The sequence below is a fragment of the Thamnophis sirtalis genome, unplaced genomic scaffold (genome assembly GCF_051295495.1).
Source record: "Thamnophis sirtalis isolate CommonGarterSnake01/CBP01778 unplaced genomic scaffold, rThaSir2_p1.2 scaffold_15, whole genome shotgun sequence".
Lineage (NCBI taxonomy): Eukaryota > Metazoa > Chordata > Lepidosauria > Squamata > Natricidae > Thamnophis > Thamnophis sirtalis.
The window spans coordinates 22707444-22734693 of NW_028261395.1; the positions used below are offsets into that span (position 1 = coordinate 22707444).

The 27250-nt window shown below is 41.5% G+C and overlaps 2 protein-coding genes across 8 annotated transcripts in view; one reads left to right on the forward strand and one right to left on the reverse strand.

Moving 5' to 3' along the window:
- Positions 1 to 11993, reverse strand: part of GLUD1 (glutamate dehydrogenase 1) — a 31050-nt gene extending 19057 nt beyond the window's left edge. The window contains exons 1-3 of the mRNA XM_087701930.1: positions 11487 to 11993; positions 1435 to 1515; positions 493 to 548 (exon numbers count right to left, since the gene is read on the reverse strand). Of these exons, the coding sequence (XP_087558056.1) occupies positions 493 to 548; positions 1435 to 1515; positions 11487 to 11925 (576 nt within the window). The 5' untranslated portion in view covers positions 11926 to 11993. The remainder of the gene's footprint in view (positions 1 to 492; positions 549 to 1434; positions 1516 to 11486) is intronic.
- A 64-nt stretch (positions 11994 to 12057) lies between these two features.
- The window catches only part of SHLD2 (shieldin complex subunit 2), a 40344-nt gene continuing 25151 nt past the window's right edge, over positions 12058 to 27250 (forward strand). The window contains exons 1-3 of one of the 7 annotated variants that reach the window (XM_087701923.1): positions 12065 to 12161; positions 20552 to 20828; positions 26254 to 26311. The gene's annotated coding sequence lies outside the window, so the exon portion shown is untranslated. Of the gene's footprint in view, positions 12227 to 20551; positions 20829 to 24988; positions 25039 to 26253; positions 26312 to 27250 lie in introns of those variants that run through there. The other 6 variants (XM_087701922.1, XM_087701925.1, XM_087701921.1 and 3 more) reach the window with 6 other exon arrangements.

The following is a 27250-nucleotide window of genomic DNA, read 5'->3' on the forward strand; positions in this document are numbered from 1 at the left end:
ATCAATTTTTGCGACCTTCTGACAAGCAAAGTCCATGGGGAAGCCGGATTCATTTAACAACCGTGTGACTAACTTAACAACGGTAGTGATTCACTTAACAACTGTGGCAAGAAAGATCGTGAAACAGGGCAAAACCTACAACAAATGTTTCGCTTTGCAACAGAAATTTTAGGCTCAATTGTGGTCATAAGCCAAGGACTACTTGTAGTGATATGGGTACAATTCGGCTGCTTAACTAAGTCATTCCTTTTATTTGAGAAAAAAAAGATGACAGCCTCAATTGACAAAAATAATTGCAGGCAGCATTCATAAGTTTATCTGGCAACTTTCCTTGTGATTATTGCTTATCTGAAAGGTATGATAGGCATGAACGTATGCAATTAATCTCTCCAGCCCAAGAACATATATAGAATTCTAGTGGTCTATGTTAAGAAAACAGCTCCTCAGATATCATGCCGATTAAAAGCATATTTTTCTGGAATTTGAACTTACTGTATATAGCCTAGGATTGATCTTAACACCAGCCTTTGCACCACCAAATGGCACATCTGAAAACAAATGTTCACGCTTAAGTTATAAAAAAAAAACCAAAGGACAAGAATGTAAAGATGGTAAAGATTTATTTTATCGCTAACTCCCCTGTCTGGTCTTTTCCACTTTTAGGAATTAGTCACAGAGATATCAACAGAAAATGAAAAAGAAGGAAAGAAAATGCAATACGACAACAATGATTTAGTTTAACATAATTCACCATAATGAAAAGACGAGATTCAGAATTTTTTTTTTACAAGAATTATTTACATATGAAAAACAGGATATTTCTTTTATATAGTGTAGCATTTAATTAAGTGTGGAAACCTCTACAAAGGTTTAGTTGTGCCACTTAACAGTAGTTGAAGAAGCATCTGAATTCAGGCCTTTTTAAGACCAGTGGCACCACTCTTTCTTGCTTTGCTAATTTTGATCAGCTAAGACAGACAGGAGTTTAAAAAACTTGCATTACATCAGATTTAATCAATTTTTCTCTGTTTCATAAACTGAAAGGGAGCTGCGTGCTGAGGCTGGATGAAGGCTAGAAATGTTATCTCTAAAATGCCCTAAAATTGGCAAAGCAGACATCTCTACTCTCAGGGACATCCTTCATTTTCAGGCCCAAGAAAACAGAAAAGAAAACTTAAAATCCCCAGGAAAGCATAGACAATTACTTTACAAGCTCAGCCCACCCACGCCATCTGTGGAGAGAGGTCACCTCCCTCACAGGCCATTACTCCGCATACGTTCTCAAGGAGCTCACTAGAGCAAGATAGATCTTTCTTACTCCCTCAAACTCCTAGCTCTTATATGGGAATAATATCCTACACAGCTCATAAACATCTTCCTGACAAAATTAAAGGCCTTAGGGCTTTAGAGTGAAGTTAATTTAGAATTACTTACCAACTACTGCACACTTATATGTCATAAGAGAAGCTAAAGCTTTTACTTCATCAACACTCACTTCCGTGCTGTAACGAATACCTGTTTAAAAGAAATATGAATGTTAGCAACTGATGCCCTGTGTCACCTGTCAGTAAGAAATCAGCCACCAGCACAAGAAGGAAGAGAACCATTAAAAAAAAGCAATTTAGCAGGGAGGTCATTTTGTTCAAGGATTGAATTATCATCTTCACGTCTGGTTTTAAGCAGGAATCCAACCTGACTACAGACCCAGGTCCCAACTTCGCTTCCATAATTCTGTAAATACTTTTTTAATTAACCTAGTATTATTTATAAGGGTTCATTTTTCAACACTGTATATGCTGTTGTTCATCTGGAAAATCCAACTGTGATCAAACCAGCACTAACAGGCAGCTATTATGCAATATTTGAAGCAATAAGCAGAATACTGACAAAATAATATGTACAGTTGGGTTTAAGGAGACTATCACTGAATGAAAAAAGCTGTCAAATGATTTGCACAGAGAGCAATGAAATCAAGGAGACAACCAAACTAGAAATAAGGAGAAATTTCCTGACAATGAGAAAAATCAATCAATGCAATATCTCCTCCAGAAGTTGTGGATGTTCCAGGAAAATATTAGAATGTGCAGAAATGAATAGACTAACATTAGCAATTAAGGAGAAAGAACAAACTGATTATTATATGATATGGGTAGTATTTTATCAACGGTTAGAGAATAAAAAAGGAAATTGGAAATAAAAGAAGGTAAAAAGAAGAATAGAAAACATATCAAGAATAAAATGGCAGTGGTTAGTATTAGTCAGATGAGAATGACTATGTTGAATGTTATTATTTTATTTTTATTAGAAGGTATGTTAAGAAAGAAATGAAGAGCTTTACAATGTTTAACTGTTCAATGTATTATGATCTACGGAAGGATGCTGCACAGAAATATTTGTACTCAGATGACCCACTGCTTAAGGAAAGATGGAATGTTTATATTTTTAAAATTGAAAAATAAACAAAAAACTTTAAAAAAAATCTCACTGGAGATTTATAAGTTGAGATTGGACAGCCATTTGTTTGGAATGGTCTCCTGCTTGACAAGAACTAGGCAGCCTCCAGCCTCCAACGTCTCTTTGAACTTCTGTTATTCTATATTCATAAATGGTATTAGAGTTTGTTCAGCAAGATCTACAACTTCATACCATTCATCATCATTAGTGGTTTCCAGGCTAAAAAGTCCACAATATCCTGGATCCAACTGCTAAAATATAAAAAAGTAAAGGTTTCCTCTGTCCAGTCATGTCCGACTCAGGGGGAATGGTGCCAATCTCCATTTCTTAGCTGAGGAAGCCAGCATTATCCAAAGTTATTTCCGTGGTCATGTGGCCAGCGTGACGATACGTTGAGCACACGGAACCTGTTACCTTCCCACCCAGAGTGGTGCCTATTTATCTACTTGCATTTTGCATGCTTTTGAACTGTTGGAGCAAGGAACGGGAGCTCACCCTGTCGTGCAGCACTCGGGTCCTGAACCCAGGCTGTCAGCTTCAGCGTCTTTAACCGCTGAGCCATCATGTCTCCTTTGGCAGAAGTGGTGTTCAGCAGGTTCTGACCAGTTCTGGAGAATCAATGCCACCTCTGACTGGTCCCACCCCCATCTATTCTCTGCCTCCCGAGTCCCAGCTGATTGGGAGGAAATGGGGATTTTGCAGTAACCTTCCCCTGTCATACCCACTAAGCCACATCCACAGAACTGGTAGTAAAAGTTTTGGAATCCCACCACTGCCCTTTGGCTAAAAAATAAAACATGCTAACACAAGTGTAGAATGTCTCTGGTATACGCCAACTACTGGTTCTATTCTGTGTTATCTGGTCAATCAAGTATTTACTTTTATGAAAAAGAGATGAATTACTTTTTAATGCCTGCAGTGAACAACTTCATTTTGCAAAGTCTGCTGTACAGGAAGCTATCACTTCCTCATTTCCAGCTTTCTGGCTGCACGTTCATCTGAGGTAGCCTGTTTCCTGCTCTCTTATTTAATGTTCCCTAACCTTCCACAACTAAGCAAGGAGCAAGTTCACAGCCACTCTCATTGCACTCTTCTTTTAACAATTAAAATTTACCAAGTTGGAGGCACAAAGCAATGAAACACAGCATGCTATCCACCAACTTAAAAGCAATGGCAGGTCACTGAACGACATAATGGAAATCTCCCATTAACTAGAAAGAAAGAGAAAATGAATGTACTTCGTTTGATAGGATTATAAAAATTATGGCTATTAAGAAAGTGTTTTTGAATGTAATGGAGAGTTTGGTTATGCACAAGGAATAATAAAAGACACATTAAGAGAATATGTTATCAAAATGGTATTTGGGAATAAATAGGAACAACTTTGAAAACAAAACTAAGTACCTAATAACGGGGCCTAACTTATGCATATGAATCTTTTACTCTGCCTTAAATCTGGAAAACTGTTTCGCGGTCCCTCAAGCTGATGTTACCTATTATAATTGCAAAAAGAAACATCTGCAAGTAAACAACCAAGCTCAGAGAGCACCAAGAACTCCGCAGCTCAACTATGAGCTACATTTATTCTCTTCCATCGCCCTGTATTTCATTTCACAGGCTAAGGTATGGTTAAGATTCAGTCCATCGTCCTAATCAAATTTATTGCAATTGAACTTGTCTCCAGAAGTTGTGGCTGCTTCATTGTTGGAGGTCTTCAAGAAGGGACTGGACAGCCACTCGTCTGAAATGGAATTGGGCTGAAGTGTCAAACTTGATTTCATTGAAATCAAGGGTTGTGTTTTGACCTCGAGAGACCGGGATGATCATGGCCGGGGTGGGCATGGCCAGCTCAATGTCACTCATGTCAGGGGCGCCTGTGCTGGCTAAAGCACTCTGCCAGCAAAAACAGGTCCCCGACCTCCATTTTCAGCTGCAATAGCCTCCTACAACCAGCAGTGGGTTTCATATTTTGTTACCACTGGTTCGCCCTGCACCCCCGCTCCACTTGCTTCAATGCATGCGGCCAGCCTTCCATGCATCTTTTGCTCGCGCATGCACACATGCCTTCCATGCATGCAGCCGCCTCAAAAACATGCCTAAATAGGACTGCACAGAGCAGGGGCGGGTGGGTCCACCTGCAATTTTCACTACCGGTTCAGGTGAACCTGTCCGAACCGGATGAATACCACCTCTGCCAGTGAAAACAGAGCTCGGGAAGGCCGTGTGCAACCCTCCGAAGCTCCATTTTTGCTGGCAGAGGCACCATTGGCCAGTCCTTTACTGTTTCCAGGGTGGCCCCAGGGGCCCGATCTAAACACCCCAAGGGCCAGATCTGGTCCCTGGGCCTTGAGTTTGACACCCCTGGAATAGGGTTTCCCTGCCTCAGGAGGGGGTTGGATTAGAAGATCTCCAGAGTCCCTTCCAATTCTGTTATTCTGTTCTGTTCTTTTGTGCCTTTTATTCCAAGAGATGGAATAAAACAGCCATTAGAAATGCAAGAAAAACTGCACCAAAGTTAGCAGTATTCTTGCCCAACCAAGGCTAAGCTTCACTTTGTTTAAACGCTCAGGCAATTCGTTTTTCTGTTATAAAAGCCTCCGACTACAAAATGACTCACAGCCATGGTTAAACTTTCCACTGGAACTGGCACAAGATGTTGTTTGTTAAGGATTTTCTTTCCCTCCGGCACACCCGAAAAAGAAAGTTAACCAACTAGGACATCACAATCTGCAAAGAACAGATTCGTCTCCTTTGTACTGAAGCAGCAATGAAAAATCACCAAAGAATCCTGAAAAAATGTTCAATTTGTGAGCTTTTAACTCCCTTCTGGAAGAGACAAGACTTGTAGGTAAAACTGTACGCACACACACAATTTAGCAACTGCTTACACACTGCAATAATTTTGTGAGTAGCGAATGCAATACAGTTTGTGAATAGTGATACAAAAACATGGTGAAGCAAGGATCCTACCTATAGATATTAGGAATAAATCCACATACAATTGGCAGTAAAGTTGCCAATTTTTCACCCTCCCCAGGCTTCAGGAAAGCCTCCGGGGCCTGGGGAGGATGAAAAAGGGGTCCAACCGGAAGTTTGGAAACGATCTGTTTCCGCCTTCCAGAGGGCCTTCAGGGGATGCCGTTTTCGCCCTCCCCTGGCTTCAGGAAAGCCTCCGGAAATGGCCTCCCCTGGCCCTCTGGAAGGCTGAAAATCAGCTGGACAGTGTGCGCCGGAGTTGAGGCTGCAGTGCCGGCAAATATGGTTCCATGTGCCATAAGTTCGCCATCACAGCTCTAGTAGTTGATCCAAAGTACAAAAACAAAGACAAAATGTCAACAGGACTATTTATTCAACACGATTGTTTCTACAGGAACAATGGTCTCCTTTAAGATAGGGTATCTCTGCTAGAGTCTGGATAAAGAGTAGAGATTAACATAGGGCGCTCCATTACTAGAAGGTCATTCCTGTTTCCTGTACCTTGTTAGGACACTTTTAGTTCTCTGGACAGCTGTCCATATGATAAATAGGAGCAGCTGTAGTTTCTTCTGAAGCACAACCTCTAAGCACATGATCATACAGGCAAACTAACACCAGTGCACTCTTTACTGTATTATGATTTATTGTGGATTGTTTGCATGGTTTTCCTTATAGCTGAGAGAAAAGGGGGGGACAGGGGGAGAGGGAAAACAGAGAGAATAGCCTTTTAAAAAATCCTTACAAAATTAAGGCTAAGTATTTTTAATCTATTCATGATGCTGTTGCTTTTCTTTCCATTATTGAAAATGTATTTTTTTAAAGTTTTTAATAAATATTTAGGAAGCAAACCAGTTTTTATTAGTTAATTTAATGGCATATCTAGAGATGCTCTTAGAAGTCACAATGTGCAGGTTTGGATAACCACAGCCATTTAAAAATGAAATCCAAAAATTCAGCGAAGCATAGTAAGATATATACCTAATTAGTCCAGTTGATTTGGAATACAGATTGAAAATATTTCTCAGGTGATGAAATAGCCCTGAGTTGTTTCTAAAAGCACTCCAAAAAAACCAATCTTGGGATTTTGGGCAAATATATCTGCTCTGAAACAGCCAGGCTTACATCATCAACTATAAATATGCCAAATACAATCATTGATTCTTATGAGAATTCACAGATTTTACAAAAGGCAAAAGAACACTTTACTTTTTATTCCACATTTCCATTTTTAATACTTGTTCTTGCTTCTTGCTAAATGTCATATCAGATTTTTATTTACTATGGTTTAAAAGAATACGTATCTGAATTTTCAAAAAAAATAGGGCGTAATTTATTATCAAGGAATACTCAATAAAGTTTGGAAATAGATTCCTGCTTCTTGAATTTACAAAACATCCTTCCAAAAGTCAAAGTATGGTAGTCAAGAATTCCTGACTAGAAATCAAAACTTTGTTCAAGGTTTTTCAACATCACAACATGTACTACTTTCTAAAGATAGGGATGTTGCCATGGACCAGCAATTCAAATTAGTTCAATACCCCAATGGAATTATTTAAAGGACCTCCAAAGATTCAAGGTTTAAACTTTATTACAGATGATCAAGCTTTAAAACATAGTAATTTTTCTTTCATAATTTTATTTGTCAAGGAATAATTCAGCGACACCCCCGAAATATACCAAAATCCAAAGCATGTGAGATGGTTATATTAGAGGGGTCTCACTATTGTCAAATCCATGGACTATACCAGAAACTGCTAGCGTTGCTTCTGTTACTTACGCATTATGTGAACAATGGATAATATATAAGTTGGTGTGAAATTTTAATGTTACAGAGAAGGAAGACTGCCTTATCCCAATTTGCAATTACCAACAAGCCTTATTAAAAAGACAAATAAGATAAAACAATTAACAAATTAAATACAGAAAAAGGGAGGGTGTGAAGTCCCAAATGTGCTTTTTCAAGAGGCAACTGGGCTTTGTTTTTTCTTTGAAGACATTTTGTTTCTTATCCAAGAATGAGAAGCAAAACGTCTTCAAGGAAAAAACAGAAAGTCCAGTTGCCTCTTGAAAAAGCACTTTTGGTACAACCATGACCTGGATGAGGGTGTTAAGGAAACAAAAAGAAAATTGGAGCAAATCCACAAAAAGCAAGTGGATGTAGGAAATGACCAGGCTGAGCCTGAGGGAGGGGGAGTGATTAGCATCATTAGTATCAAGTCCCTTAACGCCCACAAGAGATCTAAGTCCAGTCCACCTTGAATTCCTCTGACTCTTATCTACTGCATATTTGCTTTGACCATTAGTAGTTCAGATACTTGTAGAGAGCTTAAGCTTGCAATAAATCTTTATACCCATTTGAACTGCCTGGATCTTTTGATTTCCCTATTGCTTGACAGTGGGTCCATTTTACTCTTGGATTACTTGTGTCTTCTAAACATCACCTAGGCCAAAAAGCAACAATGACCATAGGCACGTCATATCCATGTTATGAATCTATTATCTTTCCCAACCTTCCCTTCTTTGTAGAAAACATTCACAAGCAAATAATTAAAACACTCTAAAGCTGCTTTGGCAGCCTAGAGATTGGTATGGGAGAGTCATGCAGTCCACCACACTAAAATACAGAATATCTGCAGGGTTCTTGGAAGCTGCTGTTATTTACCAGCACTGGGAAGCTCAAAGAAGGCAATTCAATTTACTGAAGCTCCTCAAGCAAGACTTTTCTTTTTGGTTACAAGGATTTGGAGATCGATATTAAATGGATTTTGGTTTCCTACATAGGTTGGGGAAAATATTATGGTTCTTAAGAGAATGACATTGGGATGTAGAACTTTGTCAGCAACTTTGGAGAGATTGTATTATGTGGCGATAGTTATGTCAAGATTATTGTTACAACACCAAGCACACCAAGAAACCAATCTGGATGCCAGAAAGTGCAAGAAAATATTGCATTTGCCTTGAGTAATTTTTGAAATTATCCTCCTATGTAAACGTTAAAGGACAAAATATCTTGATCAAAACAATTACTTTATTCAATGTGTTTCAGTGGCCACAATGGAATTTTTAAACCTTGTGTCCAAACTAATCTGGACAAGCTAAACTTGGACCACTCGTATTCAAAGAATTCCAAGAGACCCTATTTCCCAGTCGCATAAACTTCACATCTGAAACCTTCCACAGAGGTTCTTCAGCGTTTCTTTTGTAAACCTCATGATCAAATAAAAATATACATTTTGATATGCTGATATAAACGCTGAGTGTTCTTACTCTCTGAAGATCAAGCAACTGAACAAAAATAAAGCACCCAAAACACAAATTTCCAGCAATTAATTGGCTCTTGGGCAACCTAGTAGTCTCTTTCAAACCTATGGAACGGCAGGCTCCTGCAAACTCCACGGAAAACTTTTCTTTTTCTCGTGAAACTCAAACAAGGATGAACTATGGACTGCAGGAAATTGTCGGAACTTGCAGAAAGCTTGTTTATCACACAGGGGACTGAAGGGAGGAGCCAAATCTCCTCCAGAGGATGGTATGTCTCCATTATATAAAAATATACCTTTCTAACCTTTGGCGCAGGTTTTTTTTATCTAAGGAATCAGATAACACTCTGGAAAGGATGTTTTGCAATTCTCACCATTCTGGCCAGTTTTGTCCTTAACCAATCATCAACTGCCTGATATACTACATATGAACAAGTCAATGACGGCACACCAAAGATAAACAAATGTCTGAGTGGTTTTTCCAATTCATTTTAACTGCAACATTCACAGTAAGTCTAGTGCGTTGAATTGGGATGGGGACAAACAGCCACACAAACCCAGTGTGTGATTGAGCCTCTTAACTCTTCCTCAGTGCAAACTTACAGAGAAACTTCGCTGTTTTGGGGAGAACTGGAGGAAGATACCTTTGAGCTCTTACAGAAAACTGTAGCTCAAACAAACATGGGTGTGATGAATCACACAATATCCAAAGATGTTCTCTTTAGCCTGCAGGGGTATATACTGCCAACTCTCAGCTTACTTTTTGCCTCCTTTAAGGGAGGGGTGGTTCAAACAAAGAGCACTGCTTACACTCCTTTTCCTTGCAAGAATGCCTGTGGGATCCACACAGCATCAAAGGCAATCTTGTTGCCACTGTGTAACACACAGGCCTTTCTGTTTACTGTTTAGTCACACAATAAACAGCTAAACTACCAAAGAAGCCATCTCTGTTTCAAGTATTAAGGCTTTAATTCCCCCTCTTATCCCAGGGTATATCCTAGTATGAAGCAACTAAGGGAAAATGCTATAAGGTTCTTTGATAGCCAGCTCATTCTTACAGTGACTTCCATACTCAAAGCCCATTATCTCCTGTTCTTGTGCTGAAGAGGACTACACAAGTGTTTAAAGATTAACCAGGATAGTGTAAGCCGTGATCCTAGGAAATGTATCTATGCAAGAAGCAGGAAAGAGAAGACCTATCTATGAAACGAATTAGATCAGCTGTTACTTCCATCTTGAAAAAAACACAAAAACTTTTTCTTCACAGTAAGCAAACCAGAAGTCACAAATGCAGACCAAACACAATAAACACTCCCAACTGTCCACTGCACTCATACACCTTTTCCCATAACTGAAAAATTCATGTAACAGAATCCCTGTACTATTCCGCAAAAGAAAAAAAAGAAGAGTTCCCTAGGAGGCCAAGCCAAGGAATTTGCCATTGTTGCGGGCTGTTAATTATTTCGGCAGGACCAACTTTTAGAGATTTTTTTTCCATTTGTAATATCGCAGTTGACATATCACACCATTCATACACAACTTGGCACCACAGAGAATGGGAGATATCGTCAGAGTGGGAAGGTAAATTTAAAAAAAAGAGAACGAGTCTTTGCAAGTTACACCCATTTTTTTAAAAAAATACACAGAATAGCCAATTTCACTAGCCAGTTTTAAAGGGGTGGTGGTGGCCAGATTCCTAAAAGGAGAAGGAAAATCGCTTCCTGCAATGTTAAGAACCGGACAATAACTGTATATTCCACAATAACAATCAAATGCCATTGTCTTTGTCCATATGAGAATAGAATATTGAATAATTATATTATTCAATTATACAAATATAAATTGTTTCAACTCCTACCCTCAGAAAGACGCTATAGAGCACAGCACACAAGAACAACTAGACACAAGGAGTTTTTTGCCCTAATGCCATCACTCTGCTAAACCAATAATTCCCTCAACACTGTCAAACTATTTACCAAGCCTGTATTACTATTATTCTTCTCATCCTTCCTATTACCTATCTCCTCCCATTTATGGCTATAACCATGTTGCTTGTATCTTTACATTTTTTTGGTATTTGTTTCCTAGTATGATTTGATTGCTTATTAGTAACATATTACTATCGCTGTGTTGCATCTTATGATTCTTGATGAATGTATTCTATTTTATTTTTCTTTATGTACACGGAGAGCATATGCACCAAAGACAAATTCCTTGTGTGTCTGATCACACTAGGCCAATAAAGAATTCATGTGTGTGGTGTGTGTGTGTGTGTGTGTGTCACACGATGCAGTAAAATGACAATGGAGAACCGTTTATTATCCTATCCATATAAATGTTTGTAGGGCTTTCTGTACATTAGCAAACCAATCGCTCTCCAAGAGATTTCTGCAGGATAAATAAGATAAATAAAATCCATTTTAACTCCCAGCAAAAGTACAACAGAGAGAGAGAGCTCCTGCATTTGTGCCAGGCTGGACCCTAAAGGGGGAGTGCCCATTCCTTTCCTCGTATGCCACACACACGACGGCCAAAAGAGACCCAGAGATGGGGAAGGAAATCTCCTCGGGCCACGTATGGGGAATAAACAACAACACCCGTGTTTATTTCAGAGAAGCGGCGACGCCCAAAGACCCGCGTCTGGGGAAGCCTTGCCGCGGAAGGGACGCAGGGCGGCCCCGACAGGGCCCGGATCCTTTGCAAGGGTGAGAGTAGGCGGGGCGCCCGCCCTGCACGCGTGTCTGCCTGCTTCCCTCTCTGACGCGTGTCGGCGAGGGCACGTGTGAAAGGGCTCACCTCCCTTGCAGGGCGTGCGGTGCTGGCTGTGCTGGGCGCGGTAGCCCTCCACCACCTCCCACTCGCCGTTGTCGCGCTTGATAGGGAAGGAGACGCTCAGCACGTGGTTGCAGGGCTTGATGATGCGCAGGATACCCCGCACGCGGTGCAACTTCTCCTCCGCGCTCTCGCGGGTGCGCAGCCCGGACACCAGCTGGTCCTCCACGATGCCGGCGCCGCGGTCGAAGAAGCCCTCCACCATGCGGAAGAAGTTCGGGTCGTCCTCGGAGGCCTCCTCGCGGCTTACCGCCTGGCTGTAGCCTCGCCGGGACTCCCCGGGCGCCCCCGCCAGATGCAAGGCCGAGGCCGCGCAGGGCTCCGCGCAGGGCGGGCAAGAGGCCGAGGCGGCGGCAGCAGCGGCACGGGCGGGCGCCAGCAACTCTCCCAGGCGGCGGTACATGATGGCGGCACTCCTGAGGCGGCGACGGGGACGGCCGGCCGGGCCGCGGCCGCTGCCTTTAAAGGCGGCCCCGCGGGGGCGGGCGGGAGCGCGCTCCCGCCCTGACGCCCTCTGCGCAGGCGTGGGCCGCGCCGGCGCCACGGCAACGCGCCGGAAGGACTGCCCCGCACCGAGGCGTGGTTCGCCATTGGCCCGCGTTCGCCCCGCTCACCGTTGCTGCGGGGAGACCCGAGCGGGTAAGATGGCAGCGCCGGCTGTGGGTGTGTAGAGCGTGAGTCTATTCTTCATTCGCTTGAGTGGGGTGGGTGTTTTGTGTGTGTAAACACACCATTTAAAAAAATATATGCAATCATATGTCCTATCTCTCTGTGTCTGTCTATCTCTTATCTACCCTGTCTTATCTATCCATCCTATTATCTGTCTGTCTGTCTGTCTGTCTATCTATCTATCTATCTATCTATCTATCTATCTATCTATCTATCTATCTATCTATCTATCTATCTATCATCTATGTCCTATCTATTTCCTATCTCTCTCCTATCTATTTACCTATCTATCTCCTATCTATCCATCATCTATCTATCTATCTATCTATCTATCTATCTATCTATCTATCTATCTACCTACCTACCTACCTACCTACCTACCTACCTACCTACCTACCTATCTAATCTTGTGCCATATCCATCATCAGACGTTGGTGATCCTATTTTTGTCAACAGCCACATGAAAAAGTGCTGTCGAGTTTCATCCAAACCAGCCCGTTAGGTTTTGAAGCATTGTGTTCTTCTTCTGCCTGGACCTTTTTTCCTTCAAACTTTCCCTGGAGGATTAAGTGAAGGATGCCGGATTTTTCTGGGTGTCACATCACATAACCAAAATATTCTTAACTTTTGCTTTTTAATGGTTTTGATTATCTCCCTTGGTTTTCCCAGGCCGCTTATCACCTCCTCATTTGTGATTTTGTCAACCCAGTTTATACGCAACAGCCACCTGTAAATTTGGTTGATACCTAGGACCCTTGCAGCAACCTGTATCAATCATCAGTGCAAGTCAATAATATTTGTGATACATTTTAAAATGTTCAGTTAACTGAGTTTCATGTTCAATGAATAATAATAGCAACAACAACAATAATAAAATACATGGTTGATATCTAGGACGCTGGCAGCAACCCATTTCAACCATTAGCACCAATCAATGGTATTTGTGACAGATCTTTAAAGGTTCAGTTGACTGAGTTTAATATTTAATGAATAAAACAAATAATAATAAGCATAATAAGCATAGGGATGTGGCTAGGACGCTGAGCTTGTTGATCAGAAAGGTTGGCAATTCAACGGTTCAAATCCCTAGTGCCACATAATAGAGTGAGCTCGTGTTATTTGTCCCAGCTTCTGCCAACCTAGCAGTTCGAAAGCAGATAAAAAATGCAAGTATAAAAATAGGAACCACCTTTCGTGGGAAGGTAACAATGTTCCATGCGCTTTCGCTGTTGAGTCATGCCGGCCACAAGACCACGGAGACATCTTCAGACAGCACTGGCTCTTTGGCTTTGAAACAGAGATGACCACCGCCCCCCAGAGTCAGGAATGACTAGTACATATGAGCAAGGGGAGCCTTTACCTTAACAACAACAACAAACATAATAATAATAACAAATAACTAACAAATAACAAATAAATTGGAACAACTTATATCCTCTGACGTTACCTTAACAGTTCCTAGGTCCTTTTTTAGGACTCGAGCTGTTGAGCTACCAACCAGCCCCAAAGGCTGTGAATCTCACCAAAGACTAACATAATCATCGTCATCATCATCCTCTGGAAAATGAAGCTTATAGCTAATGAAGAAGTACTGGGTGAAGTTGAAATTAAACAAGGCATTTTCCAGGGCGATTCCCTTCTACCCCTACTATTTATACTCTCAATGCTACCACTGACAATCATTTTGAGGAAGGTGAACTGTGGATACGAACTTGCAAAGAAAGGACTGAAAATTTTGCACTTGGTGTACATGGATGATTTGAAGCTGTTTGGTAAAACAAAAGCTGAACTGAATTTATTAATTGAAAGCACAAAAGAATTTAGCCAAGACATTGGTATGCAGTTTGGAATTGACAAATGTGCAACAATGGCAACCAAAGCAGGCAAAGTCATAAAAGATGATGGAATAGAACTTGAGAATGAAGAAATGATAAAGGCAATAAAACCAGAAGAAGAATACTTGGGGATTTTAGAGGCCTCTGACTTAATGCATAATAAAGTCAAAGAATTAACTTCAGCCAAGTACATTTGACAAATTCGCAAGATATTTAAGTCCAAATTGAGTGGAGGAAACATCATAAAAGCCATAAATACCTGGGCTATACCTGTGATTTGATACTCTGCAGGAATAATTGACTGGACCCAGATGGAGTTGGACAATTTGGACAGAAAAACAAGGAAGCTTATGACAATGAATCATGCTTTACACCCTAAAAGTGATGTTGACTGATTATATCTACTAAGAGCAGAGGGTGGTTGAGGACTCTTACAAGTAAAACAGACTGTGGAAGAAGAAAAACACAGCTTGAATGATTACATCCAGAAAAGTGAAGAACCAATGATTAAGGAAGTAAATAAAGGAGGCCTTTTAAAGACAACTAAGTCAAAAGCTGAATATAAGAAAGAAGTAATTGAGAAGTGAGCTGAAAATTGGAAAAACAAAGGTATGCATAGCCAATACTTGAAAAGTATTGAAGGCAAAGCTGTCCAAAAGCTAACTTGGAACTGGTTAAGATCAGGAGCACTGAAAAAAGAAACAGAACGCTTTATTTTGGCAGTTCAAGAACAAGCCTTAGCCACAAACTGCATGAAGGCAAAAATTCAACATGTTATCACCAACAGCAAATGTCGCCTCTGTAATGAGAAAGACAAGACAGTCGACCACTTGATCAGTGGGTGCAGCAAAATTTCACAAACTGACTACCTACAACGCCATGACCGTGTTGCTAAGATCATTCACTGGAAATTGTGCCAAAAGTTTGGATTTGAGTACAGCAAAAACCACTGGGAACATCAGGTTGAGAAGGTTTTAGAGAATGAGAAAGTCAAGATCTTGTGGGACTTCAGAATTCAGACCCACAGGCGCTTGGCCCACAACACACCTGACATAACAATAGTTGAAAAGAAAAAAGCATGGTTCATTGACATTGCAATACCTGAAGATGCATGAATTGAAGATAAACAGCAAGAAAAAATCACAAAGTACCAGGACTTGCAAATTGAAGTTGAGCGACTGTGGCAAAAGAAATCGTATGTTGTCCCGATTGTAATTGGCGCCCTTGGAGCAATACCTAAAGGGCTACCTCGCTATTTGGAAATTTTAAATTTATCAGACTTGAACATTCTGATTCAACAAAAAAACCATCCTACTTGGAACAGCTTATATCCTCCGACGTTACCTTAACAGTTCTTAGGTCCTTGGTTAGGACTTGAGCTGTTGAGCTATCAACCAGTCCCAAAGGCTGTGAATCTCACCAAAGATTAACCACATAATAATAATAATAATAATAATAATAATAATAATAATAATAATAATAATAATAATAATAATAATCCATAAAATGATATTAGAAAATTGTAAGAACAGAAAAACGAACTTGAATATGGTCTGGATTGATTACAAAAAGACATTTGACTCACTGCCACATAGTTGGATCATAAAATGCTTAGAAACAACTGGCATTAGCAAAAATATTACATCCTTTACTGAAAAGGCAATGAAACAATGGAGAACTGAGATGGCAGTAGGGAATGAGATCTACGGAATGGTTAATATCAAGCGAGGAATTTTCCAGGGTGATTCACTTTCACCTCTTCATCATCGCAATGATCCCACTATCAATAATCTTTAAAAAAATGAAATTAGGCTACCAAACAGCCAAAGAAGCTGAAAAAATTTTGCATTTACTGTATATGGATGATTTGAAACTCTATGGAAAGTCAGAAATAGAAATCCAATCATTGACAAACACAGTCCGAGTATTCAGCACCAATATTTCAATGCAGTTTGGCATGGAAAAATGCGCCACTGTATCCATAAAAAGGGGCAAAATCACTGCATGTGAGGGAATTGAAATGCCCAATAGCCAATTAATTAAATGCAAAGAAAATGAAGCCTACAAATACTTAGGTATTCTGCAGTTGGATAACATCAAGCATGGAGAAGTAAAAACTATTGTCAGGCGAGAGTACACCAGCAGAGTTAGGAAAATTTTAAAATCTAAATTGAATGGTGGAAATACAATCAAGGCCATAAATACCTGGGCAATACCAGTTATAAGATACACAGCTGGTATAGTTAACTGGACACAAGCTGATTTGGACCTTTTGGACCGAAAAACCAGGAAACTAATGACAATGCACTACAGTTTACATCCACGTGGTGATACTGATAGACTATATCTGCCCCGAAAATCAGGTGGCAGAGGATTATTACAAGTGAAGCAAACAGTTGAAGAAGAAAAACATGGACTGGCTGATTATTTAAAAGAAAGTCAAGAACATCTATTAATCGAAGTAAAGAACAAAAATCTACTGAAGGCCCAACAGACAAAACAAGAATACAGAAAAGATGTGATAAAATCAAGAATGGAGAGTTGGCAGAACAAAGCACTGCATGGCCAATTTCTGGAAAAAATAAAAGATAAAGTGGACAGTGAACAAACTTGGTTATGGTTAACAACAGGTACATTAAAGAAAGAAACAGAGTCACTAATCCTGGCTGCGCAAGAACAAGCTATCCGCACAAATGCCATTAAGGCCAAAATCGAAAAATCCTCTGATGATGCCAAATGCAGACTTTGCAAAGAAGCTGATGAAACTGTTGACCACATACTCAGCTGCTGTAAAAAAATCGTGCAGACTGATTATAAATTGCGGCACAATTCAGTAGCACAAATGATCCATTGGAATTTGTGCAAAAATTATAATATTAAAACAGCAACAAACTGGTGGGAACATCAGCCTGAAAAAGTCACCGAAAATCAGATGGTCAAGATCTTGTGGGATTTCCGTATACAAACCGACAAAATACTGGCACATAATACACCAGACATCACACTGGTTGAGAAAAATAAGGTCACAATCATAGACATCGCAATACCAGGTGATAGCAGGGTCGCCGAGAAAGAACATGAAAAAATTGCAAGATACCAGGACTTAAAAATCGAAATTCAACGACTATGGCACAAACCAGCAGTGATAATTCCAGTGGTAATTGGCACACTGGGTGCTATTCCAAAAGCACTGGAATTACATTTAAAAGAGTTAAAAATTGACAAAATCACCATCAGTCAAATGCAAAAAGCGGCACTGCTTGGATCTGCACGCATATTGCGAAAACACGTTACGACGTCCTAGGCCCCTGGGTGGGGCCCGACTAGTAACCAATGCCAAATCCGGCGAAACAACTGGCCGCTGTGATACAATTGTATAATAATAATAATCCAGCGAAACAACTGGCCGCTGTGATACAATTGTAGTATAATAATAATAATAATAATCCTAGGCCTCTGGGTGGGGCCTGACTAGTAACCAATGCCAAATCCGGCAAAACAACTGGCCGCTGTGATACAATTGTATAATAATAATAATCCAGCGAAACAACTGGCCGCTGTGATACAATTGTAGTATAATAACAATAATAATAATAGGCATTAACAGAATCCCCATCGGTCAATTGTAAAAGGCAGCTTTACTTGGAACAGTTTTCATCCTTTTACATCAGTGTTTCTCAACCTTGGTGACGTCCTGTGGACTTCAACTCCCAGAATCCCCCAGCCAGCTATGCTAAGGTTGAGAAACACTGTTTTACATCATCAAACGTTCACATCTGCCTATCCCATAATAATATTGTCTTTGAGAAATTTACTATCAATCAGTTGTAAAAGGCAGCTTTACTGGAACAGCTTCCATTCTGCAACAACACCTTTAATAACTTCTGCCTCTCCCAGGTCCTTAGGAAGGACTTACTAGGTGGATAAAAATGCCAAATCCAGTCTAAACATCTGGCTGACTGTCCAATGAACCATAATGATTTTAATTGTTAAAAAAATCAATTGCAGAAATGAATTGCAAAACTTGGAACAGCTTAGATCATGTAACAATACCTTTAATATTATTAAGCATCTACATCTGCCTATCTCAGGTCCTTGGGAAGGACTCAATAGGTGGATAAAAATGCCAGATTAAGTCTGAATAGCTAGCTGACCTGGTGACTTGCCATAATGTTGTCATTCCTATCCCATTGTGAAATGAAAGGGTTTCTTGGACGCAGCAGTGCAAGCTGAGCCTTTTCCAAGCACAAGGACTCTTTACAAAGCATCTGTGTTTCTCAACCTCCTAAATTTCAGTTGAAGTCCACACATCTTCAGATGGCCCAGGTTGAGAAACACTGCCCTAGGGCCTGCCAAGCTAAGCCACATTAAAGAAGGAGACAGTTGAAGTACCTGGAGTTCAGGCATCCCATTTAATCTTGATTAAGGATCAGCGCCTTGCACTGTGGCTGCGCCCAATGATCTTAGGGGCCACCCTGTTAAAACCAGCTTTTTGTCCATCACCTCTCCGTTAACTCTTACCACACCTGTCAATTTACTGCTCCAGTGAACATCGCACTATCACTGTCACTATCACCTCACCAACACCAATGACATTAGTTGGCCCTTTAAATATAGCCATGAGACCTGGGGATAGCATGCCTTTCCTTCCCCAGGCATTGTCAACCTCTCCCCCCTGGTAAAAAAAAAACCCAACAACTTAGAGCAAAAAACTTCATGCAGTTTTTAAAAAAAGAATAGAAAAGAGGGCTGCTGTGTGTTGTTTAATGGACTGCTAAGTTGGTCACACCCACCCAGTCACATGACCACCTACCCGTGCCCACCCACCCTGTCATTAGGCAAATCAAACTATCCTTTGTCGTCCCCCCAACAGTCTGAGGGACCATGAATTGGCCCCGTTTAAAAAGTTTGAGGACCCCTGGGCTAAATAAATAGGGCCCACTATTATCCATTATGCCAGTGTAACTGCTTATTCTTGGAGATCCCTTCCTCCCAGTTCAGTGTGTCAGATAAACACAGCCATGTATGAATGACTAAATGAATAGCAACAGATGAGCATTTTGCCCCAGGATGGAAAGTGCTGAATTTGTTGGATTGTTTTTACTTTATGTGTTGTTAATGTGCATTTTCCTACGAGTCTACGACCCCATTCCCTTGTTTTGGGTTAGGTTGTCTTGGAGGATTTCCTGTTCTTTGGTCAAATAAATAAATACTGGGTTAGATCAATAGTACCCCATGTAATGCCAATGCAGCTGCTAGTTGAACTGTCCTGACGAATAGTCTCATGTGAACACAACCACAGCATAATGGATAATGGATGTCTTTTTCTTGTTTGCGCTGTAGTGTCTTCAGGGCTCCTGAGTGAAAGCAGAGTTTACACTGTTGCAGCTGAGATACTGGCTGATGAAGTAAAAAAATAAAATATGAATATTTGCAGGGAGGGCACATCTAGCAAGGAATGAGGGCCAGCGCTCGCTCCCCCCCCCCTCCATCTCTCTCTCACACACACCAAATTTGACATTTCTAACTATTAAAGAGTTGAAACCAACTCTTAATGGGAACTACAGATTGACTGCGTCAACTTTTAAATCAGATTCTGAGCTGGATGTTGGCTTGTTTCATATCAGCTTCAATACCAATCCTTGGAGCTTTTTTAAAATAAAAACGGAGATTTGTAGAGCTATCTTTTAAGATTTCATCGTCCGCTTTTCAGAAAGGAAAACTGAAGTGAGCATTTTCAGAATTGCTAGGAAAAAAAAAGGAGTCCAGAAACTCACAGGAGATCACATGTTCTCTGTGCTGTGTCCCGTTAGAAAAATAAGTGTGGAAACTTAAAGGAGAGTTACTTCTGATTAAGGCAAAGCTGAATTATTGTACAATAAAATATCAAAGCCTATTAGATATATAGCTTGATACTGTTTGCTTCAGGTTTCATTGGGCATAGGGCAGGATATATATAACCCTGACATAAATACACTTACATTGTTTACATTTCATGAAAGCAGTGTTTATTATATGCTGTATGGCAACTTACATTAATAGAATAGAATATTCTTTATTGGCCAAGTGTGATGGGACACACAAGGAATTAGTCTCCTGTGCAGAAACTCTCACTATACATAGAAGCAACAAAGTCATAAATCATAAGATACAACCCACAAAGGAATAGTCATGTAAGAGATCAACAGGAGTAGGCAATAGGAAAGGTGAGAAGGATAACAATAATACAGTCCTGCTACAGGGTTAGATGTCCTTAGGCAAAGGAGTGCTGTGGGAATTAAGCGTTTAGCAAAACGATGGCATGGGGTGGGAAAAAACTGTCTTTTGTGTCTAGTTGTTTTGCCATGCAGTGCCCTGTAGCGGGGTCCCGAGGGGAGTAGTTGAAACAGTTTATGTCCAGGATGTGAGGAGTCTGCAGATATTTTCTCAACCCTCTAAACTGTTGTGACCTTCAGAATGCTAGAAAGCTGCCATAGTGAAGTAACAGCTGTACTGATGCAGGTTTTTTTTCTCCTCTCTTTCCAGTGTAAGAAAAGGGGCATAGCTTGCAAAAAACAAACAAACACGTAACCGTCATGTGAAGTTGGCATTTTGAAAATCCTCCTCTTTCCATCTGTTTGCATTGAAGTTGCTGGCGCAGGAGCCGTGGCAGGAAGGGCTTGCATCAGATATCCCAAGAGATAAGAAGAGTCTCCATAGTTGCCTGTGCCTGTGGACAGTCTGCATCCCTAGTCTGTGAATGGACAGGAACTGTTCCCCCTCCCGACCCCCAAAATGAACCATGCTGTTTTCTCAAGTTGAGGCAAATATTGTATTTTTGGAGTATAAAATGTACCGGAGTATAAGACACACCAAGATTTTGAAGAGGCAAATTTTTTAAAAAAAGTTTTTGCACTCTGCAGACCTCCTGAAAACGGCCCATGTTTTGCGAAAACAGGCCCGGTTTCCCCCCCCCCTAAAAAGGGGCATGAATATCCTCTACGAGGTTTGTAGGGTGCTCATGGGGGGTGGGGGCAAAAATGAGCAAAAAACAGTCCGTGTTTCGCTCATTTCTGCCCTCCGCAGCCCCCAGGAGCACTCTGAAAGCCTTCTAAAGGCGGTGTACAGCCATTTTAGTTGAGGGGACAGGGTTTCGGGAGGCAAAAATGCTGTATTCAGTGTATAAGTCGCACCCAAATTTTCAGCCTCTTTTTTGAGGGAAAAAGGTGCACCTTCTACTCTGAAAAATACAGTACTTTAAAAGTGGGCTTCTAAATCACTTTGAAGGTGGAGTAACAGCTTCTCTGAGATCTTTAAGGATGTTTGCTGATAACCAACCATACCGCATGCTATCTTTGTCTCAATCTGGAACATGTGCACTTCTTTTTAGAGGCCATTTTTCCCCCAAAAGAAAGGAGAAATGTCCCCCGAGTCCCTGATGAATCAGTGTTAACCCTCCATGAGCTGTGATGGAAGTCACATAAGTAGGAGAATTTGTTAAGGAAACTCTTTATCCAAATCTTTGGGTTCCGAATGAAACATTGCATTTCTTAAGCACTATAATAAGAGACCAATAAAAGTCAAATAAAAGTAGAAATAAAGGAAGTGTGGCCTACATTACTCAAGAATGTGTAGGTCAACCTACATTCAGTTCCTGTTATATGCAAGAAAGAAATGGCAGGGTCTAATCCACTTATGCCAGTGACGGCTAATTTTTTCCATCACGTGCCAAAAGCAGAGCGCGGGGGGGGGGCATGCGTGAGTGTGCCCACACCCATGATGCTATGTGCACAAGACCCTTTCCCTCCTCCCGCACTTTTGGCACACAATGGACCCCGTTTTTTGCCCTCCCCAGGCTCCAGAGGCTTTCCAGGAGTCTGGAGAGGGTGAAAACAGCCACCCCACCACCCCTGGAGGCCCTCCGGAGCCTTCAGGAGCCTTCAGGCGAAAAACGGCCTTAAAATAAGGCCGAAGTCAGCTGGCCAGCACGTACCATAGGTTTGCCATCATGGACTTAGGCTAACATTGTACTTTGCATGTGTCATTAATCGCATAAGGCTGCATATAGAGACATAAGGCATCAGCAAAACCACATATACAGATACTCCTCGGGTTATGAATGTAATGGAGCCTGCCCATTTCATTCCTAACCCGAGGATTCGTGGGAGTGAATCTTGTACCTTGAACGGGATCACTTCCTCCTTTCACCCATGCATTCGCTAATTGAATGTGAGGCTCATAAAGTACACAAGGGGTATTCCAGGGTGGGGCAGGCCATGGGGGGGGGGGGGGGGGCTACTGATGGAATAGGCACCTGCTTAAGAGTACCCAAGGCTTCCCCAACCCACTGAAATACTTCATATTCCCCACAATTGCTTCCCCCTCCAACCTGTTGCGCTGGGTCACTTACCTTGTGAATATCTAGCAAGCAGTCACCTCTCAGCCATGTGCGCTCCTCTTCACTTCTATTTGGGCCTTTGTAGGCCTTGCCAAGCATGTTGCCGGCCAAAATGGAACTTCTGAGAGGTGAATCCACCTCTCTGATGCTCTGTTTGGGCCTCCGCAGGGCTTCCCTGACCCGTTACAGGCCAAAATGGAGCATTGGAGGGGCAGATTCGCCCCTCAAAAACTCCCATTTCGGCTGACAACCTTGGTGAGGCCTACAGAGGTCCGAATGGAACTGCGGAGGAGCGCACATGGCTGAGAGGCTGGAGAGGAGACTGCTTGCTAGATCCCCAAAAGTAAGTGTCCTGGCGTGGCAGGTTGTGGGGGAAGAAATTGTGGGGAGCCTGAGGCACAAAGGGAGCTTCTGAGGGAGGGGGGAATCCCCTCAAAAGCTCCATTTCTGCTGGCAACGTTCAGGATGAAGGTTTCAGAGAGATTGCGGTTGTTCATAAGGAAGAACAACTGCTGTGGTGCTGCAAGATTCATAGCTTTTGGACTTGTTTGCAAACGCTAGGGGGCCCTTATCACAAAACTTTGAACGTTCGCTAAGGGAACACTTGTAACCTGAAGATTACCTGTACTTTTCTTTATTGCAGGTATCAAAGCGTCATTAGATTCCATAAATGTTTTTCTGTCCAAGGCAAAAATAATGTAGAAAAGTTAAAATTGTCATGACCTAGAGCCATCCTATCTCCCTCCCTCCCTCCCTCCCTCCCTCCCTCCCTCCCTCTTTCTTTCTTTCTTTCTTTCTTTCTTTCTTTCTTTCTTTCTTTCTTTCTTTCTTTCTTTCTTTCTTTCTTTCTTTTTTGTCCTGAATGAATGAAAGAGATCAGCTGCCACAGGGTCATGCATGGTACTCTGTACTCTGCAGCTTGTGATCACGTAGAGGCTGGGGCACAAGCTAAGGGCATGTACCTGTTGCCCTTTGCACCTTCCATTTAGTATTTTTTACTACCCGTTTAGTATTTCACATTTGGTCTCATTTGAACAATCATTTGTACGATCCCGGAATGAAAGAAACGAATAGCGATATAGAGCAGAGATCAAAGATAGGAAGACCTTTCCCCCCACTGCACAGCTGAACTCTCAGCTATGCACCATTGCAAAATCAGTCAGAAGAGTTTTCTTGTCTGCAAATACATTTTTTTGCCTGCTTTGGAGTTCTCATTTCTTCTCTGGGTAGCCATGTTGAGGCTGGCATGTTGTCCAGCACTTTCCTTTTGTGGGGTGACAAGAAACTGTAAGGAATTCCCAATTCAAGAAATACATCCAGAGAGATATAGGTAGTCCTCAACTTACCACAGTTCATTTAGTGACAGTTCGAAGTTACAACGGCATGGAAAAAAAGTAAAATGGCTGTTTTTCATACTTATGACCATTGCAGCATCCCAAGGTCATGTGATCCAAATCAGACGCTTGGCAGCTGACTCACATTTATGACGGTTGCAGTGTCCCGGAGTCATGTGATACCCTTTTGCGGCCTTCTGACAAGGGGGAAGACAGATTCACTTAACAACTGTGTGGCTAACCTAACTATTGCAGTGATTGACTTAACAACTGTGGCAAAGAAAGGTCATAAAATGGAGCAAAACTCATGTAACTAATGTCTCACTTAGCAATCAAAATTTGGACTCAATTGTGTGGGTCAAGGATTATCTGTACTGCAATGAGTGGTTATGGAACTTTGCATCTCTCTAAGAGCTGGTCTGGTAAAGTGGAAAATCTGGTACAGTACTTACTCATTTTCTTGCTGGGGTGGGTAGATATTTAAAAATAGAAAATCCACCCCAAATTCTGGATCTTGTCTGTCAGTCCCAGTGACATCCCTGATTGCATTAATAGATACACTGAGAATTCAGTAGCTTCATTTTAAAGGTAATAGGAATATAGAGAGATCTTTCACTTGCCTTTACATTTTTATATAGAACTGTACAGGTAATCCTCGAGTTACGAATGTAATGGAGACTGCCAATTACATTTGTAACTCTGAAGATTCGTAGGAGTGAATTATGTAACTTGGATGTGATCACTCCCTGCTTTTGCCTTCGCATTTGCTAATCAAATGTGCGGGTTGTTAAGAGCATGAGGTATCTTAGGGTGGGGAGGGCCGTGGGGGGGGTGTCTAGTGATGGAACAGGCCACCCGATCCACTGAGATAACTCATGCTTCCCCCACCTCCCTTCCTGCCACACCTGACTCACCTTCAAGGATCTGTCTTCTTTCTGTCACAGTTTCTTTGCCTTTGAGGCAGAGGAAAACAGGACGACTTTGCTTCTTGCGTCTGGTTGGCTTGCAAGTGCTTTTTGCGTTAAGAGAATCAGAATAGATCTGGAAGGGACCTTGGAGGTCTTCTAGTCCAGAGTGAAAGGTTCTGGGGGCTGTGATCTCACATGACTTCCGGCATCTCTCCACTTTTGCAGAGAATGGGTGCCTGAAGTCGCATGAGATCACAGTGTCCCGTCCCCCCCCAATACTTCATTATCGGCACGAAAAGCATTTGCAAACCGACCAGATGCTGGAAACGAAATCGTCCTGCTCTCCTCTTCTTCAAAGGCCAAGAAACCATGGCAGAGTCAGATCTTTGCAAGGTAAGTGAGTCTAGTACGGCAGGATGGATGTGGGAAGCAGTTGTGGGGGGCAGGGAATAGGGTGAATGTTGCTGTCATTCATAAGGGCGAACAACTGGCGTGGTAATGCAACATTTGAAATTTTGGGACTTTGTTGTAAACACTGGGGAGGCTAATCGTGTAACTTCAGTCACTAAGTGAACTGTCGTAACTCGAGGATTACCTTTATTTCACTGCTGGTCTGAATCATTCGCCACATATGCATTCTGATCCACAGTCAAAGAGCGAATAGATTTTTTTTACCAATATATTACCTTTGAAGCTGGAAACTAACAAGGTCATGTATATTTGTTTGGCAATATTGGTGTCCTGCTCAGCTCAGCTCCTAGTGATTTGCAAAATAAAAACCAAATAAATAACCTTAACGCACATAGAGGAATAAAAGACAAAACCACACAGATCTCCAAAACGTTAAATCCCCCCCCCCCCCGCCTTGTAAAAAAAATCTGGGCTTCACTGCTCAGTGAAAGCCAACAGAGGAAATGCCAGGCAACCTTCAGCACTGCAGGAAAATGCAAATGCCAGTCAAACGTTTATGAGCAGAAATCTGGCTGACCTCAGGATTTCCAGAAAGGGCATTTTAGGTGGGGGAGGGGAAGACTTAATTGGGCATTTTTTTGGTCTTGTGAGTAGCTGAACTCCAGAACCTTTGCATTGCTGTTCACAAGCAGAAGAGCCGAAGTTTATGGCCTGAATCCTAGATGGTTACAAAGAGACCTTTTGTCTCTTGTGCCGGCCTTTGTATCCTGCGCTATAACACTCTCTAAACTTTGCAATAGCTTTTGCAGAGCAGAAATATGGCAGAACCATTATCAGCAATTAAGAATAAACCAGCGAGACAAGTTGCTCTCCTCTAACCCACCCACCCCCATCATTTGTTCAACAGCGCACAATTTTGGGGTTGTGTTCTGCTGGTCTCATATAATCTTACATAATTTAGCATGACGGACATTGGAAAGGGACTCTTCAATTGCTAAGCATTTTTAATCAAAACCGTTTGGAGGAAAATGGGACCTAGAAATGTGAATCGTAACAAAGGCACACAAGGCAGAGGGGTTTATATCTGGTTCTTCTATTTATTTTGGAGAAATTTGGGTAGCAGTGCCCAGCGCTTTGGCCCACACAGGTATTTTGGCTTCTGTCAGATCTGGAAAACTGACTTTTTTTTTTTAACAGACTGCTGGAAGTTAACAAAGAGAATGAAAGGGAACTTCTTCATTAAAGGTGGACAGAGGTAAGAGTGAGAAAGAAATATTGCCCTTCAGATCTGATTTTTCATGCCGAGTTGTCATTTCAGCAATCTCGGTTTTGAGCTGTGAAAGACAATGGTCTGTGGACCATTGGTGGTCCGCAGAAAAATAATTTGCATTTTTTAATATTGCACTAAATACTGTGTATCATTTTTTTAAAAAAAATCGGTATTAGTGGTCCGCGGGATTTAAAATTATGAATTTAGTGGTTCCTGATGTCCAAAAGTTTGGTGACCAGGGAAGGAGTCCTTACTATATCCCAGACAATCTTTTCTTGACAACTTTCAGCGATGGAGCACCCACAACTTCTGGAGTGGATTAATTGTTCTCACTGCCAAGAAATTCCTCCTTAATTCCAGGTTGGCTCTCCCTGTGACCAGTTTCCACCAGTTACTTCTTGCCCTACCTTCACGTGCTTTGGAGAGTAAATCGAGACTCTCTTTTCTGTGGCAGACCTTCAAAAAGCTCCAGAGAGGGCAGGAAATTCAGGGGAGTTGAGCATAGCATGCTTAGGAAAAAGAGCCCATCGTGATGAGATAACATTCTTTTTCTCATTGAACTTTTGCAGCAGTGATGTCATAAAGAGAATTTTAAGGGGCATTTCTTAAGAATACTTTTCATTCATCTTTCATCTATGTCTCTCTGTCTGTCTGTCTGTCTGTCTATCTTTGTGTCTGTGTATGTATTTAGGGATACACATACACGTATGTACATACATACATACATACATACATACATATATATATATTATATACATATACGCACGCGCACACACACACACATATATATATATATCCCTAAAACCTCTCAAGGGGAGGGGGAGGTGTTCTGTTAAGATACAGCCTGTTGTGCCTTAAAATGGCTTCTACTGTACAGTGCAGTGGAGTTGCTATGGTAACAGCTTCACAGTACTCTATAAGGGG